Source organism: Sinocyclocheilus anshuiensis, unplaced genomic scaffold (genome assembly GCF_001515605.1).
Source record: "Sinocyclocheilus anshuiensis isolate Anshui unplaced genomic scaffold, SAMN03320099.WGS_v1.1 scaffold48, whole genome shotgun sequence".
NCBI classification, from domain to species: Eukaryota; Metazoa; Chordata; class Actinopteri; order Cypriniformes; family Cyprinidae; genus Sinocyclocheilus; species Sinocyclocheilus anshuiensis.
The window spans coordinates 1488976-1509448 of NW_015554124.1; the positions used below are offsets into that span (position 1 = coordinate 1488976).

At 41.6% G+C, this 20473-nt stretch overlaps 3 protein-coding genes across 6 annotated transcripts in view; all 3 read right to left on the reverse strand.

Annotated features, from left to right (window-relative positions):
* The window catches only part of LOC107670092 (butyrophilin subfamily 1 member A1-like), a 14567-nt gene extending 13705 nt beyond the window's left edge, over positions 1 to 862 (reverse strand). For all 4 annotated transcript variants that reach the window (XM_016462575.1, XM_016462573.1, XM_016462572.1 and 1 more), the window contains exon 1: positions 822 to 862. The gene's annotated coding sequence lies outside the window, so the exon portion shown is untranslated. The remainder of the gene's footprint in view (positions 1 to 821) is intronic.
* A 5978-nt stretch (positions 863 to 6840) lies between these two features.
* LOC107670126 (uncharacterized) lies at positions 6841 to 7654 on the reverse strand. Its single transcript, XM_016462635.1, has one exon. It carries the CDS (start codon positions 7646 to 7648, stop codon positions 6956 to 6958), a length of 693 nt encoding a protein of 230 aa, XP_016318121.1. The 5' UTR covers positions 7649 to 7654; the 3' UTR covers positions 6841 to 6955.
* A 3048-nt stretch (positions 7655 to 10702) lies between these two features.
* LOC107670125 (interleukin-1 receptor accessory protein-like) overlaps positions 10703 to 20473 on the reverse strand; it is a 16710-nt gene continuing 6939 nt past the window's right edge. Inside the window, exons 5-7 of the mRNA XM_016462634.1 lie at positions 13430 to 13573; positions 12804 to 12947; positions 10703 to 11287 (exon numbers count right to left, since the gene is read on the reverse strand). Of these exons, the coding sequence (XP_016318120.1) occupies positions 10851 to 11287; positions 12804 to 12947; positions 13430 to 13573 (725 nt within the window). The 3' untranslated portion in view covers positions 10703 to 10850. The remainder of the gene's footprint in view (positions 11288 to 12803; positions 12948 to 13429; positions 13574 to 20473) is intronic.

Genomic DNA, 20473 nt, shown 5'->3' on the forward strand with positions numbered 1-20473 from the left:
CCCAATTGCTGGGTTTGTCCCTATTTTACCCAGCACTGGGTTGTATTTAACCCAGCATTTTTTAGTGTGCATAATGCGCGCGGTAGGCTAAAAAACGAAACTAAAATAACTGTGTTGCTTCACCACAGAAGACATTAAACTAAACTAAACTAGACTAAACTTGTGTCATTTTATTGTTTTATTGTACATATTATTTTAACTAAACTAACTGGGTTGCTTTACTTTAGAACTCAACTAACCTGAATTAAGCTAAAAACTAAACTAATTGTGTTGCTTTACCACAGATGACATTAAACTGAAGTAAACAGTCTGTGCCATTTTATTACATTGGACATTTAACTAAAGTAAAGACTGAACTAATAGAGAATTCATCTAAACCAAACTAAACCGATAATAAACCGCCTGTGATGATTGTGCTGATCTGCCGCAGATAGTTCCGAGTTCACGTGTGACACATTTACAGTGAAATCAAAGAGCTTCATAAATGATCCACATTAAACTGGAACTGATCAAAGGAAATAGAAGCTTCTGTGGGCTGCTGATCACAGACACAGCGCTAACAAAAGGGAAGAGAAGTCAAGAGAAACGCCAGCATAACTACTCTTTATCCAGCATATGTGTGTGAGAGATCAAACCAGACACGCTTCACAGCACGCAGTCAGAGTCAGACTAAACGGATCGCGTCCAGACCCACAGAAGCCTTCATAAACCATCGGTCAGATCCAGCCGCACACGAGCGAAAGTCAAGTGTGTGTGGAGCAAGAGTAATGAAACGAAGAAATGTGTCTGTAAAGAAGAGGATCAAATAAGAGAGCACTTACTTAGGTTTGCGGGTTTTCCTCCCAGCAGTGCGCAAGAGATGAAATGAAACACACACATATAACAGTTCCTTAAGATGAGCGAGAGAGAGAGAGAGAGAGAGAGAGAGAGAGGGGGGAAGTGCTCTTTATGAGTGAGTAACTTCACATCAAATTTCAGAGAACTGATACGCAGTGCATGAACGCAAATACTGCTGGAGTTTAACTTTAATAATATAAGAGCTGTCTGAAATTGTCGAGAAAAGCTGGACTAATGTAAACGCAAAGGGAAAATTACACACACACACACACACACACACACACACACACACACACAATATGAAGAATGCTGGTAACCAAATGATTTGGGGTGCCATTGACTTCAATAGTATGGACAAAAACACAATGGAAGTCAATGGGAGCCAAAACGGTTTGGCTCAAAATGATGACAGAATAATCATTTTTGGGTGAATCTCTTTAACTGAACTATATACTGCACTAAACTACAATAATTTACTAAATTAAATAAAACTCACTGTAAAAAAAAAAATCCACCAAGGCTACTCTAACTTAAACACTTTTACATTTAAAAAATGTAAATGTAAAATGTATCATTATATTACATTCTAATTTTTTTATTTTATATTTAATTATAATCAGATTGGGTGTGCAAGTCATTTCAACTTAAAATATTAATCTGAAGGATTGTTTTACTTCATTTATATTCATTAGCCATTCATGTCATTTATCATTTGATCTTTATTTTTTTACTATTTATCTTTATTATGTTTTTATATTTTATATTTCTCATTAATTTCTTTGCTTATGTTGCTTTTCTATCATTGCCTAATGTTTGTGAGAGAGGTTTTGGTGTCGACAGCGTAGGGACGTACCTTATGGACCCCTGAAGAAAGACAGTTTACATGTTGTTTTACATTACAATGTAGTTAATTGAATAACAATAAACGTCACTGGGAAATTCCTGCATGAAATGTAAACAAATGTTTGTGTTTGTGTGCATTCAGGTGAGACGGATTCATGGCAAGCTCATTTACAGTTGTGAGTTGTGACATCACATGGCATGCCTGAGCGAAGATTATTTATGTTTTCACACCTGACTGAATTATGACAACAGTTCAGTGATCACACACATCTCATTATCTTCTCCTGACTTCACAAGAATTGCCTGGATCCACCCACACAATACTGACCTGAGAAACTGGTAAACAACTGCCGCTATGTGACACCGGATGCAAGTTTCTATATTTTACCCAGATTGTTTCATGTATTCATCAGATACTTTGGTCCAAAGTGACTACATTGCATTCCCTCAGAATGGAACCCCGACCTTGGCGTTGCAAGTATCATGCGCTAGAGTTTGAACTAAAGTCCTAAAAACATGGAGCAGTTCAGATCATTTGATTTTCTGAGAATTTAAAGAGAAATGTTGACATTGAGAACCTTGATTTCAGATGTATTTTCAGTGCAAATAATGTTTTGGTGTTTTTTCCCCAGCACAAATATCTAAATATTCTTAAATCATGATTCATTTATTTGAGAAGCAAAATTACATACAATATTAAGATTTCTTTTCTGAAAAAAAAGTATAAAAATTAAGTGAGATTTTGCTTAAAAATTACAAAAAAATATATGCCAATGAGGTCATTTTTTCCTTTTAAGCATTACGTTGCTTTAAGCAGTCTTGATTATTTTTTTTTTAAACCTCTTATCTTGATTCTCAAGTAAACTGATCTTGAATGTTTGGATATTTGTACTGGAAAACAACAGAAAATACTAAATGAGAAAAACATTTTTTTAAGTGTTGTTACACTATTGTTAGCACAGTTTGAGACATTGTTCCCCTTTTCAAACTCCAAAGAAGACATCATCTCAAAACGTCAGACTTCAGTCAAAATCTCCATTCAGTTTTACAGCCTACTAGGAGAAGCGGCTGAGTTATTACAGTAATGTCATGAATGTCAGACCCACTCACAGTCACAGACTTTCTGTTTGTCCTTCTCTTACGGGATGTGTTGTTGTGTGATTTTACTTCCTGCTTTATGATATCCAGAGGTATTTGAGAATGTCATTGTGGTTGGGATATCAGCGAGTGGAGGCATGCGGTCACAGCTCGATGTGAAAACCTGGTTAATAGGTCTAGTGAACGCATTCACATAATGTTGAGCTGAGGAACATGAACTCTGTCTGAAGCTGCTGTTTGTGTCGGGGACATTTGTTTATGTCTTACCTGATTTGCTTTTATTCTTAATATCTCTAAAGTCCAGTAATATTATCTGAGGAATTCATTTACTTAATACACACTCCTCATAATCTTTCCACAAGCAATTTAAATGAATAACTTGCCCAAAAATAACTAGTTTGTCATTTTGTACTCACCGTCATGTCACTGCAAACCCATATGACTGATGTTTAGCAGAATGTCCGGACTGCTCTTTTCCATAAAGCAGTGACTAGGATCTGTAAAGCTCCAAAAATTTCATAAAAGAACCAAATAGTACCATAATAATAGTCAGTATAAGTTATGGGGTTTGTCAAGGTGTTGCTATGAAGTTGCTAAGGTATTCTAACTGTGGTTAGGGAGTTTAGTAGCTAATGTGTTTTTGAGTGGTCGCTAGAGTCTTCTAAGTGGTTGACAGGGGGTTGCTATGCGGTAACTGAGTTTTCTGAGTGGTCGCTAGGGGTTTTTGGGGGGTTGCTAGGGTGTTGCTATGCAGTTGCTAAGGTTTTCTAATAGTGGTTAGGGAGTTTAGTAGCTAATGTGTTTTTGAGTGGTTGCTAGGGTATTCTAAGTGGTTGCCAAGGCGTTGCTATGAAGTCACTGAATGTTCTGAGTGGTCGCTAGGGAGTTTTGGTGAGTTGTCAGGGTGTTGCTATGCAGTTGCTAAGTTATTCTAATAGTGGTTAGGGCGTTTAGTAGCTAATGTGTTTTTGCGTGGTTGCTAGGGTATTCTAAGTGGTAGCCAATTTAACGGAGGCCAGCGAGTAAGTGCTGTGCAGGTAAACCTCACTCCCCTGATCTCAAGAGACGCACTAGTGACTGATGCTAGAGGCTGCAGTCTTTAGCCTCCTTGTTAGTGCGTCCGCCTCCCATGCCGGAGACCCGGGTTCGAGACCCACTCGGAACGAGAACAAGGTGTGGCGGTGAGGACCCGGGAGAGAGGGGTTACATTGGTGCCATGACCCGATGGGAGTGAGGATTAGGGGGGTGAGTGTAACGGAGGCCAGCGAGTAAGTGCTGTGCAGGTAAACCTCACTCCCCTGATCTCAAGAGACGCACTAGCGACTGATGCTAGAGGCTGCAGTCTTTAGCCTCCTTGTTAGTGTGCCCGCCTCCCATGCCGGAGACCCACTCGGAACGAAAACGAGATGTGGCAGTGAGGACTCGGGAGAGAGGGGTTACGCCAAGGTGTTGCTATGAAGTCACTGAATGTTCTGAGTGGTCGCTATGGAGTTTTGGGGGGTTGTCAGGGCATTGCTATGCAGTTGCTAAGTTCCTCTAAAAAAGTAGCTAGGGAATTTTAGGAGTTGTCAGGGTGTTGCTATGCAGTTGCTGAGGTGTTCTCATATCTGCGGTGTTCTGAATGGTAGCTAGGGTGTTCTGGGTGGTTTTCAGGGCATTGCTATGCAGTCAATGGGTGTTCTGAGTGGTAGCTAGGGAGGTTTGGGGGGTTGTCAGGGCGTTGCTATGCAGTTTCTGAAGTGTTCTCATATCTGGTGTGTTCTAAATGGTTGCTAAGGTGTTCTGAATGAGGGAGATCTGGGTGGTTTTATGTGGCTAATAAGATGTTCTGGGTGAAAGCTAGATTGTTCTAAGTGGTTGCCAAGCAAAAGGCATTGCAATGTAGTTGCTAAAGTATTTAGAGTGGTTGCCAGGTCATTACTACAAGCTTGCTGAGGAATTCCATTGATTGTTAGGTGGTTTCTTAATATCTAAAGTGAAAATGCTCCATATTCAAGTCTCTGAGATTTTCCACTCACTATATCACTAATGCTAGTTAATGCCATTTTACATTCTGGAGTAATTATATCCATGATAACAGAGACACTTTCCTTAGTAAACATCACTAATGGTTTCAGGTTGCTCAGGAAGTCAAAGTCATGTTACCAACATGACAGGAGGCAGAGGCTTCACACCTGGTCACATGATTAGTCACCAGCAGCAGGACGACACACTTTACTGGAACACAGGAATTTTAGGGCATTTCCAACTCACTTCTTCTCAGCTCTCCTTTTCCTTTTCTTGGTCGCTCACTTTCTATTCTCACTCCGCCTTATTCCATAACCCTCCCTTCCTGGTTCGCTCAATACTGCAGCATGGTTCTTGTTATCAGTCATTTATATTATCAGGGTTTATGACTCAGTAAGCTGTGATTGAGTGTTGGTACTCACTATTTCACACACATTTTCCCTTGCACAGACACACACAAACACAGAATGACATCAAATGTAGTTGATGTGTGTGTGCTCACCATTTCTCATCTCATGAATATTTTAGGGAAATTCTTCCTGAACTCCTTTAGATCTCTCAGTGATAAGCCTTCATATAGAAAAGGGAAGTAAAAAGCACAAAAAAAAGAGGGATTTTTAAGAGTTAACGACGGCCGGCACACCCTGATATTTGAACAAAAGTAAAGATGAAAATCAGCTTGCGATGTGCCTGTGTTTGTTGGTGTGTTTTTTAATAAGTTTTACTTCCTGATACTCAATAAACATGACATCAGGCAGGACGGCTTTCCTGAGAACTGTTAAATAACAACCACAACACACACCCATGTCTGCGGATGAGTGTGTTTGTAAATGCAGTACTGTACTGAGTGGCCATGAAAGCAAACCACACCCCATTTACACGGGCAGGAATTCTGGGAAGAATCTGCCCTCTAGAGGCCAGATAGAGCTCAGGCTTTGTTTGAAATGGCATACTAGCACACTACAGGTACTATTTCTTCAGTATATAGAATGCATACTGTGCACAGCAAACACTTTTTACTAAATTTAAAAAATGTACAGTATTCAGTAAGACACAATGCAAAAACTTGAAGTGAGTGGTATTTTAAAATACGTTAAAATATGCGATATATTTTTAACATCTGTGTTTTTGGACTGTCAAAATGTTGTTTTTATAGCTGCACATATTTCATATTTTTGATTATATTATATATTGAGCAGGGTGAGAAATTAGCCAGGGCTTTGGTTAAATGCCACCAAAATTCAAAATGAGGAGAATCATTATTTATTTACTTAGTACATCCAAATCTGTTTTCTTTTAACATTTGAAGTATTTTTTAAAATGCTATTTTGGGCTTAGATAATTGTTCTAATTCAACATGCAGGAAGCTACGAACTACTGTAAAGATTTTTTAAACATTCAGTATATTTTAATATATTGAATAATCACATATTAATTGTTCAGATTGCCAGAAGTTAAAACATTTAAATTAATTAATTAATATAGAAAAAAGTGGCTGCATTTATTTTTATATTCAATTTTACAACTGCATGCAACTTGTCGTATTAAACATGCAACATATTTAGGTCATGTAAAAATATTTTAGCATAGTACATAATTATTGTTTTACATACTTAGGTATTTTTTAAATAGTGGGGCTTTATTTTTATTTTTTGTTGTTTTTTTATTTGCCATGTCTGATGTCTTAAAATGTTATTCTAAGCCTAGATAATTATTCTAATTCATTAGATGTAAATGAACTGAAACTTGCCACTTTTATATTCAGAACAGCATATCATCCCTTTTTGATAGTATACATAGTATACATATGTATAGAGTATGCAAAATGTTTGCAGAAATATAGTAAGTGCAATATAGACAACCAGAGCTCAATGCATGAAATACCATAATGCAATGCAGAATACTACGGTTCAAAACATTAGTTGCAGACTGCATTGCATACTATTTTTTAAAAAGCATGCAGTATACAGTATATATACTGTACTGTGCAGTATGCAGCATGCAGCATGCCAGTGAAAATAAATCTCAGACTCAAGTCAAAGGTCAGCCTGATTTTATTTAGTTTATTGAATTTATGGTCAGTATTTACATATTACATATTACCATAAAGTTATTGTGATTTACACGTTTCGTTCATAATATTCGCTGGTTCGTTGTCCAGCAGTGTGAGTCAACAGTGAGTGGTTTGTAGCTCATTTGTCTGGTTGTTGTTGATTGGTTCACAAGGGCAGAGGTCGTTGCCGGGGTCACTTCCGGGTTCATTGTTGGAGTTGTGTGTGGCGTGAGGTATCGTCCCATTGGCTACAGGCTGATGCAGGTGTGTGTTCCACTGAGTAGCAATAACTCCGCCCCAAATTCGACGACTTTCCTGAAAACTCACGCAGATTGCGCAGCCCCGCCCCTTTTGCTCACAGCCCCGCCCACGCACGCCCAGGTGTCTCACTCCGCCCCGCCCCCCTTTGCTACGTCGACTGAGCGAGACAGTCTGCGCATGCGTGTAACGCGTCGCCACAGACGCCAGGTCCGAATGGGAGGAAGTGCTATCGATGAGTCTTTTCCCGAGCGCGAGCGGTCGCAGAGGCAGCGCGAGCCGCAGAAGCTTCCAGAAGCGCGAGTTGGTTCGCTCGGAGCGCACGTCGTGCCAGCGGATGGAGGTGGAATTGTTGCGCAGTTGCGCGATGTCGCCGCAGGGGGCGCTAAACGCGCGTCGTCTCACGGTGATGACAGGAACACGCGACGCGTGATGCAGGTACAAACACAGACGACACTCCAGCAGACTGATGCTCTTCTCACACAAACAATCCGAGCTCAACACCACCAGCAGCCGCCGACACGCCTGCATACACCTGAGAACCGACTCCATCAGATCTGAGAGAGAGAAACACACACAACAGGTGCTGATTACACCTGCGTCTACATGCGCCTCTTAACACTTCTGTTCAGCAAGGATGCATTAAAGGGGGTCATATGATGCGATTTCAATTTTTCCTTTCTCTTTGGAGTGTTACAAGCTCTTGGTGCATAAATTACACCAAATACACAAAATAATGTTCTTTTTAGCAGCATCATATGACCCCTTTAAAATAATAAAAAGTGGCAGTAAAGACATTTATGCTACAAAAAAAATTTCTATTTCAAATAAATGCTGTTCTTTTGAACTTTCTATTCATCAAAGAATCCTGAAAAATACACTTTCCACAAAAATATGAAGCAGCACAACTGTTTTCAACATTGATAATAATCAGAAATGTTGCTTGAGCAGCAAATGATATTAGAATGATTTCTGAAGATCATGTGACACTGAAGACTGGAGTAATGATGCTGAAAATTCAGCTGCGCATCATATGAATTTTTAAATATATCACAACAGACAACAGCTACTTTAAATTGTAATAATATTACACAATATTACAGTTTTTATTGTATTTTTGATCAAATTAATGCAGTTTTTTTTAAATGAATACATAAAAAAATTTTTACCAACCCCAAACTTTTGAACGCTATCATTCACTATATTCATGTGTTAATTAAGCACAAAGTTTGTAATCTTTTGCTTACAAATATAAAGTATGTAAACTATAATCTCACTGTAAGTGTGACTTCTCAAGAGGAGTTCTTATTATTTCATCTGAGTTTTAATAGTTGAGATTTAACTGGAGTCCTATGTTTTGGGTTGATCACTGCCTCAACATACAATGGGGGGTTTTTTTTTCAGCTTTGCCACATATACATATTTTAGAAATTAACCATTCAATCAACAAAATTAAACACAATAATCCACAAGTAATCCACACCACTTCAGTCCATCAGTTAACATCTTGAGAAGACAAACGCTGTGTTTGTAAAAAATCCATCATTAAGACCTTTTTAACTAAAACATGAGTCCATAACCCATAATAACACTTCCTCCAGTGTAAAAGTCCATCTCCTGTTGTCTCTCACATCAAAATCCACTCACATATTTGTTCAGAGCTGTTTTGGACTGTTTTGTCTTAAGTGGTGCTTGATCTGTGCAGATTTCTCTCCTGATTCACACCAGACCGCTTTCACTGGAAGCGTTATTATGGATTATGGACTCATGTTTTAGTTAAAAAGGTCTTAATGCTGGATTAGTTTCAGCTTTTGTCTTCTCCAGATGTTAACTGATGGACTGGAGAGGTGTGGATTACTTGTGGATTATTGTGATGTTTTTATCAGCTGTTTGGACTCTCATTCTGACGGCACCCATTCACTGAAGAGCATCCATTGCTGAGACACTGATGCAATGCTGCATTTCTCCAAATCTGATGAAGAAGCAAACTCAATTTAGGTAGCCTGAGGGTGAGGACATTTTCAGCTAATTTACATTTTTAGGTGAACTGTTCCTTTAAAATTATGGCAAGCAGCATTGTGGTACATATATGAATGCCTTTTGAACTTTTTGAATTGCCAATGGAAAAATTACTGACAAAACGAAAGCGGCTGGAAAGTATGTGTTCACGGTTATGGTATATTTAGATGTTTGTGGGGTTTTTCTTTCCAGAGAATCAGAACTGAGTTGATCTGGCTTCTCCAGACCTTGAGAAACACACACTAAACCAGATTCACTGGGGCCAGACGGCATGTGATTGGTTGAGTTTTTACCACTTCCTCTATTCACTGATGACTGAAGGGAAACACTTGATCATGATCATGAGTGTAAATAATGAACACGGACGTCAGTTGCTGTCATGGGATGATCAGATTCAGTGTGAAATCATGTGGACATGAGTAATGAAATAAATCAATGAAACTGATGTAAATGCAAAAATAAACTTTTATTTATCAAATCAGTTAAAAAAATGTGATCACAGAACATACTGGACATGACATGGTCATATAAGATGAACTCAGTGATGCATGACAACAACTGAAACATACTGAGAATAAAATGCAACTGAATGATAACAGCTGGAAGTTTGTTGTGCAGCATGAAAGAGGGAATGAACCCTCAAAAACTCATTCAAACCAGCATTACTTGCAGCAGGATTCTGCCCTCTTGTGGCTGATGTTCAGTAACACACTTCACACCTCTGATCTGAACTGAGCCTTCATCAGCAACTATTTTCTAATGCAAGCATTTTCTAATGTAAGTCTATGGAGAAAGCCACAGTGTCCTGCATTAGGTCACTATTTCAGAAGTCAGACATTGACAGAAGTGGCGTTTGTAATCTAGTGTACTAGATAAATGCACTACAATCCAAACCCACTAGAACAGGGTTTCACACCCCCTGTTGGTGCTTGAGGGAACTGCAGAGGGTTTAAGAGTCCATAAGAAGCTAATAAATCATAATCATAACATTAAAATAAATAACTTCAAAATAAAAACCAAAAATATTTATATTTTTAATGTTTTTACCTGTATGTTATTTGATCATTAACGGACATCAGAGAACGGCGAATATACAATATGTTGGTACATTTTTGAAATATTAACCTAAAATCTCAGATGGACTTCAAGTGAATATTTTAGCTCAAAGGAGTTTGGCTGACAAAGTATTGTTACTGTTAACTAAAACTATTCAAAACCATTTTTGTTAACTAAAAGTTGAAATAAAATAAAATAAAATAAAATATTACATGAACATGAATACTGCAATAGCTTAAAAATACTAAATTAACACCGAAATTCCCTAATGAAAGCTTAATAACATAAGTAACTTAAACGGAAATTAGGTATGTTGCCTCAGCAGCTAACGGAAATACAATAAATTGAAATACTATTTAAATAAAAAAATTGTGTGTGTGTGTGGGTATATATATATATATATAGGTTGTGTGGTTTTGTCATTTTCATTACTTACTATATATAGTTTAAAAAAAACACACACAAAACAACCGAAACTAAACATTAAAATGGAAACTAAAAAATATAAAATTCAAAATATGACTAAATACCATAATAGTACAAATGTAATACTAAATCTACACTGAAACTCCTATATGACATCTACTATTTCTTTTTTTCTGTAAAGCTGCTTTTAAATGATGCATATTGTGAAAAGCGCTATACAAATCAAGTGAGCGAGGGTACGTATGCTGGTTGTCTATAAGGCACTGGTAGAATAAGGATCGCTGAGTTTCTCTTCTGCCTGACGTGTGTTTTGTGTGTGTGTGTCGGGTGTGTGTTGTGTGATATCCGGTAGCTGGGTGTGTGTGTGTGTGTGTTGTGTGTCCCTCCTCATGGGCAGCTCGAGCTGCAGCTGTTTCCAGAAGCGTGAGGACAGAGGGGCCGATTTCTCGCCCTTCCAGCGTATGAGTGTCAGCGCCAGCCGGGCCCGGCGCAGCTCTTTGACCCAGCTCTTCCTCCGGACCGGTTTGAACTGGATCAGAACCACCCTGAGGCTGCCGCCGTGCAGCATGCTGGTCAGTCCAGCCTGCAGCTCGAGCAGAGCCTGTGTCCCGCGGACAGCGCTGCACGGACTCACAACCACCACCAGCCTGCGGCTCTGACCCACAAACCTCAGCGTATCGTCTGTTATAGCTACACACAGACACACACACTCAGAAACACACCACACAAGTCATACACAAGTACGTCATCAAACAGTTTAACTAGTTCTGCATGACAGTATCTGATCAACACTTATTTAATCAACACATTTATATAAAATTAGTTTTCAGTAGTATTTACAATTACCTTTTATTTTTATAATTTCAAGTTTCATTTTAATTGTAGTTTATTTTGTCATTGTGTTAAGGGCTGTTGTCATTTTTTTTATCAATTTATCAATACTACAAGTTAAATTTAATTTATTTCAGTTTTAGATTAGTTTTAGTTTTTATTTCTTTTTGTCTTATTTTATTTAGCTTTTATTTTGATATCTTCAGTTTTGATTTTAGTTTAAATTTTAGTCACTTTGTGCTTCTGTCATTTTCATTAGTTTTGTAATATTATTTACATTAATTTATTTTAGTTTTAGTTCAATTTTGGTTTTTATTTCATTGTCTTTATTTTCTTTTTTTTCTTTTATTCTTTTATTTAGGTTTCATTTATTTTGATTAGTGCTGTCAAATGATTAATCGCGATTAATTGCCTTCCAAAATAAATGTTTTTGTTTATGTAATATATGTGTGTGTTCAGTGTATATTTATTATGTATATATAAATACACGCACATACGGTATATAGTTTGAAAATATTTACAAGTATATATTTATATAGATTATATATAAATATATTTAATATACAAATATACAATTTTTCTTAAATATATACATGCATGTGTGTGTATTTATATATGCATAATAAATATACACAGCACACACACCCACGCATTATGTAAACAAAAACTTATTTTGAATGCGATTAATTGCAATTAATCGTTTGACAGCACTAGTTTTTATTAATTTTTTAAGGTAAATACATTTTTATTTCAGTTTTATTTCTAATTTCTATTTAGTTTTGTTGTTCATTTTAATATCTTTATTTTGTTGTATTTCAGCATTGTTTAAATAAAAATATATATATATTACATTTGAATGGTTTTAGTTATAATAACACTAACACTTACTTGCATTTTATCATGAACTGCACATTTGTCTATAATCACGTACTTGTGTAAAGCAGGAATTCCCAAACTTTTAATATTTCCATAATTTAACATCACATTTGGATTTTCATGGTTCACTGATGTTGCTTAATAATTGTATAATAATTTTACTTTATGCTTTTAGTTATAATACTAATATTCATGTGAAATTCTTCAATTTCAAATGTTCAAACCCTCCCACATTTTAAATTAAAAATGAAACATTTCAAATAAATCTTCAAGCTTTTATTTTGGCAGAATATCTGTAAAATGCTGTAAACATCTGTCCACAAAAAGTGGGTAATTTTGTGAATGTGAATGAAGTAAAGGTATGTGTTCCCAAATGCATGTTAAACTCGCAGAGATGGAGTTTGCAGCTTGTTTACAGTGAATTTAGCCGCTTTGGTGAACCGCTGTTTGGGAAGCCCTGCTGTACAGTACAGTACGTTTGGAGTCATGTGATACTCACTTCCTCCAGGAAGACTGTCCCGGTCGAAGATGCAGACAGAGTAACCGAACTCAGTCTCCAGGACTCGACGCAGCGTGGACAGAACGAACTCCTCCTCCTCACTGTTGCGAGCGTATGAGATGTACACATCATACTGCTTATCGTCTGCAGACACAGACAGAGTTCAGTCTGTGAACAGTCAAGTGTGGGGTCCCAATGCAATAACTATGTGCTCTTTTACACCTAACCCTTATTTTGCTCGCTCGCTCTCACAGTTTGTAGTTTATTTATCCCTTCATAACCAGTAATTAGTCAACCTGATGCTGTTCTAAGGGCTTATTTTTTTTGGATCACAAAAGAAGACATCAAAAAATTGCACTTGTCCATTTAATAAATTGTAAACTTTTCAATCTTTTGACAAATATAAAATTATCCCATGCAACTCATTCCATATTCCAAGTGTTCTGAAGGCATACAGTAGGGTTTGCCGAGAAACAAATCGAAAATGTAATCTATTATTAAATGTTATTAAAAATCTCCTGTCATCGCATTCGAGCATTTATACGAGTATGCGGCAGTTCGCACCAGCACGCCTGGGAGAAGCACACAAGTACGTGTTAACATATGTGTTTATGTGTATCTCTCACCTGTGTATCTCTCATCAGAGCCGAACCATGAGCGATAGAGCAGCAGCAGCTCGAGCCAGAACACGTGATAGATGACAAACATCATCAACATGAGCGCCAGCGTCACACCTAAACCACAGCCCAGCTCTAGAGTCGGGACGTACGCTACACACACAAACACACACACACACACACGAGAATATATATACACATAGGCACACAAATATTCATTTCAATGGTTTAAGGTACACATGCTGTATGCTTTAAGTCACTTATAAAAGCAACTGCCAAATGCATAATTGACAAAAAGAAAAAGCTGATTAAAATTAATAAAGTTAATAAAATTTTAGTCTGCATTCTGATCAACATTTACAGCCAAAATAAACATACGGGCATACAGGGTCCAAAACAAACATACAACAAGTGCCAAATGAATTCAAAAATGGTTGTGGCAAGTACAATAAATTAATTCATTTATTGTTTTAATGACATATCAGCAGCATTTTTATGCCAAATTTAGAGTATAAGAAACTAAAATGATTAAAATAACAATGAAACTTAAGTAAATAAAGAAAATGATATACAATATTTTTCTTACAACAACAAAAATATAGCAATGATAAAAGTTATTTTAGTTTGAAGTTATGATGAAAGTATGTTACTACAGCGTAAAAGTTTTGGTTTTCAAAGAAATTAAGCTGAATAAAAGTACAGATACATTACATTTATTAAAAGTGACAGTACAGACATGTATAAAGTTACTAAAGATTTCTATTTCAAATAAATGCTGATCTTTTGAACCTTTTATTCATCAAAAAATCCTGAAAAATAAAATGTAAGAAAAAGATTTAATTCGTTTTTATTTAGGATTTAGTACAATGGTAACCATGCTGTTTTTAAATGTATTAGCTATTTTTCCCACATAAAATGTGTTTTTACAAATTATATAGCTGCCTATATTTATTACTGCTAAAAGGTGGAAGATGTTGGTCAGTGAGATTTTTTTTATTATTATTAATTATTTTAATGCATTAATTTAATGAAAAAGTGACAGTAAAACGTATAATGTTACAAAAGATTTCTATTTCAAATAAATGCTGTTCTTTAGAACTTTCTATTCATCTGTGAATCCCGAAAAATAAAATGTGTCACAGTTTCTGCAAAAACATTGGGCAGCACAACTGTTTTCAACATTGATAATAATCAGAAATGGTTCTTGAGCAGAAAATCAGCATATTATAATGATTTCTGAAGGATCATGTGACACTGAAGACTGGAGTAATGATGCTGAAAATTCAGCTTTGATCACAGGAATAAATTACATGTGAACACGTTTGAATATGCATGTGTGTGTTAGCAGGCCCGGTACTAGGCTCGCTGGACTGGGCGGGCAATCAGTAAACAATACATAAATTTACAGTGTTACCCTGGAACACAGCATTTGCAGGTTTTAAGACCCCAAGTATTTTTACAAGGAAATCGCCAATTTTGAAGAAGTTGTGTGTTTCTAGCTGCACCATCAAGCCAGATGCTTCTGTTCTGATATCCATGGGTGCAGTACTGCTGTGTGAAACCTCTGAGAGAATGGCCAAAACATCCTCCTTATTGTCTACAAGACACTTTGTCACATCATAGTGGCTTGTCCACCTAATCTCCAGCAGCCTTTTAAGGCAAGGGACATCACAGTTATGTATAACATACTGGCGATGAAAAAGTGAGTGAAGTGCTGAAGACAAATCAAAAAACGTTCTTGCACAAGGTTCTGCTTGAATGGCATGCACTACTGCTAAGTGAAGTTGGTGGTTGTAGCAGTGGATGTATGGTATTTCTCTACCAAGTTTCTTTTGAAGCAGAGCTTGCACCCCACCCCTGATACCACTCATGACAGAGGCACCATCATAGCACTGACTGATGATTTTGTCAGTACTATAACCTTGATCATCCAGGGCTGTAAGAATTTGTGAGGTAATGTACTCTGCATTCAACTGCTCAAGATCAAGCAGGCCAATTAGGTGCTCTTCTGGAACTGAGTTGCACACAAACCTTATCACTAGTGACAGGTTCTCCACATTACATCTATCTCGAGTTCCATCACTTTTTATACAGAATTCTGATGTGTCTGCACTTTCATATTTTTGTTTTACCTCATTCAGCACACACTGTGCTAATGTGTCAATGATTTAATTTTGCATGTGGTTAGAAGTGTATTTTGCATTTTGAGGTATACTTCTTGCAATTTCTGCCAATTTTGTGTATTTTGTCAAAGTATAGTCAAAAAGTTTAAAGAAGAGCCCAGTGCTATGATCTGCATTGTCAGATTCACAACGAGTGCCTTCAGAACTACCACAAAATGCAAGCTCGTTGACAGAAAGGAAGCGCACAACTTCAGCTAATGACTTGACATAATAGCGATCTTTCTCCACATGCGTTTGCCCCAACAAACCGGATATGGTTTCACCACTGGCCTTTCTACTCTCATACTCGGCCCATGATTTCGCAGCATGTATGTGCCCATGGCAGGATGCATGCTTTTGAAACCCCTTATCTTTCTCCAATGCTGACTTCCAATTTGTGTATCCACGCCGGGTAAAAACAAGGTCTTTGTAGGCTAAGGACTGAACGTCCAGCTTGTAAAACCTGGCGAAGGTATTCGGAGAAGACCAGTCGGCTGCAAAGCATATATCTTGAATAGACATATCTCTCGACCACGCCCAGAAGGAGGCGATAGCTCTTGCTGAGTGGGCCCTAATGTGAAAGGGGCATTCCAAACCTTGGCTCTTATAAGCAGCCATGATAGCGTCCACAATCCAGTGGGAAAGTCTCTGTTTTGACACGGCCCGGCCCTTCGCACCACCCTATGCGCTTAGCCGAAGCGAGGGCAAGAAGAAGTGCACTTTTGAGAGATAACTCCTTCATATTAACGGATGCTAAAGGCTCGAATGGTGGCTGTGAAGGAGCTCTTAACACCACCTCTAGGTCCCAGGGTGAGACTGAAGGCAGACGTGGGGGATGCAATCTTCTCGCTCCCTTAAGAAAACTCACCACCAGCGCGTGCCTACCGATCGATTGCCCGCCCAGCGGGGAACGAAACGAGGCAATAGAAGCCACATAGACTTTCAGTGTTGATGGTAGACATCCACTATCCAGCCTGTACTGTGGAAAATGCAGAAAATCCGACACGGAGCAAGCAGCCGGGACGATATGAACATCACGGCACCACAAACACTCCCCATTTTAGAGCATACAAACGGTTTGTGGAAGGTGCCCGTGCCTCCGAGAGCGTGTCAAGCACAGGAGAATGCAGGGCGGTCAGCTCCTCTGACAATTCCCGAAGGCCCGCGCCTCCGAGAGCGTGTCGAGCACACGAGAATGCAGAGCATTCAGCTCCTCTGATATCCCCGAAGCAGCCACACATGAAGGCTCCATAACTCCGGGTTCGGGTGCCACACCGAGGTGCTCGCTTGAGACCGCAGATCCTTTCTGATGGGGATCGGCCAGGGCGGTGCCACCAGCAGCTCTGTCAGGTCCGGGAACCAAGGCTGGTTCGACCAGTTCGGGGCGATGATTATCACCGAAGCCCCCTCCTCCCTGATCTTGCATAAAACCAGTGGCAATATCTTGATTGGAGGAAACGCATACAGCCTGGCTGCGTGCTCGCTTGAGACCGCAGATCCTTTCTGATGGGGATCGGCCAGGGCGGTGCCACCAGCAGCTCTGTCAGGTCCGGGAACCAAGGCTGGTTCGACCAGTTCGGGGCGTTGACACCGAGCCGCTCGCTTGAGACAGCAGATCCTTCCTGATGGGGATCGGCCAGGCCGGCGCCACCAGCAGCTCTGTCAGGTCCGGGAACCAAGGCTGGTTCGGCCAGTTCGGGGCGATGAGTATCACCGAAGCCCCCTCCTCCCTGATCTTGCATAACACCAGTGGCAATATCTTGATTGGAGGAAACGCATACAGCCTGGCTGCTGGCCAGTGCGATGTCAGAGCGTCCCCTTCCAGCGGGGAGTGAGACAGGGAGAAGAACAGCGCACAGTGCGCATTCTCGCTCATGGCGAACAGATCCACCTCCGCTCTCCCATAGCGGGTCCAAATCATCCGAACCGACTCGGGGGTCAACCTCCACTCTCCTTGAGGAATCCCCTGCCTCGAAAGCATGTCCGCCCCGCGGTTCAGGAGACCGGGGATGTGCGCTGCTCTGATGGAGAGAAAGTGACGGTTCGTCCATAGTAGGAGATTCGCTGCCTGCTTGTACCGAGCCTTGGATCGTACGCCCCCTTGGTGATTTATGTACGAAACCACAGACGTTGTCGGTGCGAATCAGTACATGTCGCTGTTCCAGCTGCGGCCGAAAATCCTTTAGAGCTAAGAACACTGCTTCCAGCTCCAAACGGTTTATGTGCCACCGCCTAGTACCTGTAGCTGTTCCAGCTGCGGCCGAAAATCCTTTAGAGCTATGAACACTGCTTCCAGCTCCAAGCGGTTTATGTGCCACTGGCTCTGGGGTTCTGACCACAGCCCCGAAGCCGGCATGCCCTCGCACACTGCTCCTCAGCCGTGAGTCGATGCGTGACATCACCAAGCCCAGGGGAACCCCCTGGCTGAAGAGATCTGGGTTGCGCCACGGCCTCAGAGCTTCGATGCAGATAGTTGAGAACGCGCATCCCGCTCGCTCTGAGGGGGGAAAGTCCTGCATCCATGCACTTCGAGAAAGTGTGCGGGGCCAAAGCCAGCCCGAACGGGAGAGCAGAGTATTGGTACGCTGTGCCCTCGAAAGCAAACCCCAGAAGGCATCTGTGATGCGGTGCTATCTGAATGTGAAAGTATGCGTCCTTTAAATCCACGGACGCAAACCAGTCCCCGGGGCGAATTTGCGCCAGGATTTGTTTCAGCGTTATCATCCTGAATGGACGCTTGCAAAGCGCTCTGTTGATGGGCCTGAGATCTAGAATCGGGCGGAGTCCCCCGTCTCTTTTGGGTACCACGAAATAGCGGCTGTAAAACCCGCTCTCCAGCTCGCTGGGAGGGACTCGTTCTATCGCTCCTTTTTCGAGCAGACTGCATACCTCTTGTCTCAGAACCAGGGCGTTTCGAGGCAATGTTAGCGACTTCACCACGCCATTGAAACGGGGTGGTCTGCGTCTGAATTGAAGGGTATACCCATGCTCTATCACACAGAGTAGCCAGCGCGAGATTCCCGGAATAACTGCTCCTCCGCTGGCCATGGCGTTTCCTCCCGGGACCCCACGCCTTCCTCCGGACATCCGACTCCTGGCGAGGAGCAGTAGCCGTCACCGCCGCGGTTGCTGGCCTGGGGTTATCCCTCCGCTGGGAAGAGCCAGGTGCCGACGAGGATCTGGATCTCGCCGTCTGCTGCTGGAAAGCGCGCCTCGGCATCACATGACACATGGCTTTGGCGCTCTTTTGAGCCTCTGCGAAGCGCTCGATAATGGACTCCACGGCGTCACTGAAGAGGCCGGAGGGAGTCACAGGAGCGTTCAGCAGCACTTTACGGTCAGCATCCTTGAGGTCAGCTAGGTTTAATCATAGGTGCCTCTGAAGGACGACCATAAGAGGATCTGGATCTTGCCGTCTGCTGCTGGAAAGCGCGCCTCGGCATCACGTGACTCATGGCTTTGGTGTGCTTTTGAGCCTCCGCGAAGTGCTCAGTAAAGGACTCCACGGCGTCACCAAAAAGGCCGGAGGGAGTCACAGGAGCGTTCAAGCAGCACTTTACAGTCAGCATCCTTGTGGTCAGCTAGGTTTAACCAAAGGTGCCTCTGAAGGACAACCATAAAACCCATGGCCTTACCCACAGCCTGGGCCGCTCGCTTTGCCGCCATCAGCGCGAAGTCCATCGCCGCGCGCAGATCCTTAATGGCCTCTGCCGTGAGGGCTCCGCCCTCCGCTGCCTGCAGGAGCTTCGCCTGAAAAACCTGCAGCACTGCCATGGCGTGCAGCGCGGAAGCCGCCTCGCCATCAGACGCATATGCTTTATTGGCAAGGTGGGCGGTGGTCCTGCACGGCTTTGAGGGGAGGCTGATGTCTGAGCCTAGGGTCTTGGCTGCTGCAGGACACAGGTGCGCAGTGACGGTCTCCTTGACTGGGGTAGAGCGCACAGCGCACGTAGCCTCCGCCCCATCCACATGGGAAAAAATGGCCTGTGTGGCAGAGTGGACGCACGCTGATCGCTGATTAGACCATGTTTTCACCAGCTGCTCATGTACATCGGGGAAGAAGGGGACCGACGTCCTCGAGTCAGCTTTCCGGGTGGACCTGAAATACCAGGAGTCAAGCTTACTCCTGGCAGGCTCCTCTGGAGGACTCCAGGTAAGCTCCAACTCCTGGACAGCCCTTGACAGAACCCTCATGAGCTCCTCCTGGAGGTCTGGGGGCCCCATGCTGTCCGGCTGATCGGACTCCGATCCCGCCCAATCCTCCCTCTCCGAGGCCGAGATGGACATCGAGTCATCCCCCTCCTCCTGGCTAAAGGACACAAACGCCGCAATGTTGGAAGGAGGGCAGAAGCAGTCCTCGGGGAGTAAGACCGGGGAACGGGGCGACCGTTGGGGTTGGTGGAGCAACAAGACGACACTCCCGTCACTGGGAGGGCCCAATAGCGGCACGCTGGTGGCAGTGGGCCTCATCCCGAATAGGCCGCGCGCCACATCGCGGCGGGTCCGGAGCACGCGGGCCGGAAGGTCCGCGCAATGCCCGCAGTTGGACTCGTCCAGCGCCGCCTCGGCGTGGGCCAGGCCCAGGCAGGCGACGCAGGCCCAGGCAGGCGATGCGGATCGTGCTGATCCGGCGGCTCTATCGGTCCCGCGCAGATCTTGCAGATTGTTGCCATAGTGAATTCAACAGGTGAAGTAGAAGATTCTGACGTAATTGTCGCGTGCACCGCATTTTATACTGCCGCTCGAGCTCGTCAGTATTTGCATGCGATTTGCATACTTCGCGTCAATTGGCCAGTCATTTGGACTGGCAAGAGCCAATAGGACTTCAGGAAAGATTGGAAGGGAATGAGTTCCCATAACGGAGAAATATCTCCGTGATGTCTCGTGAAAG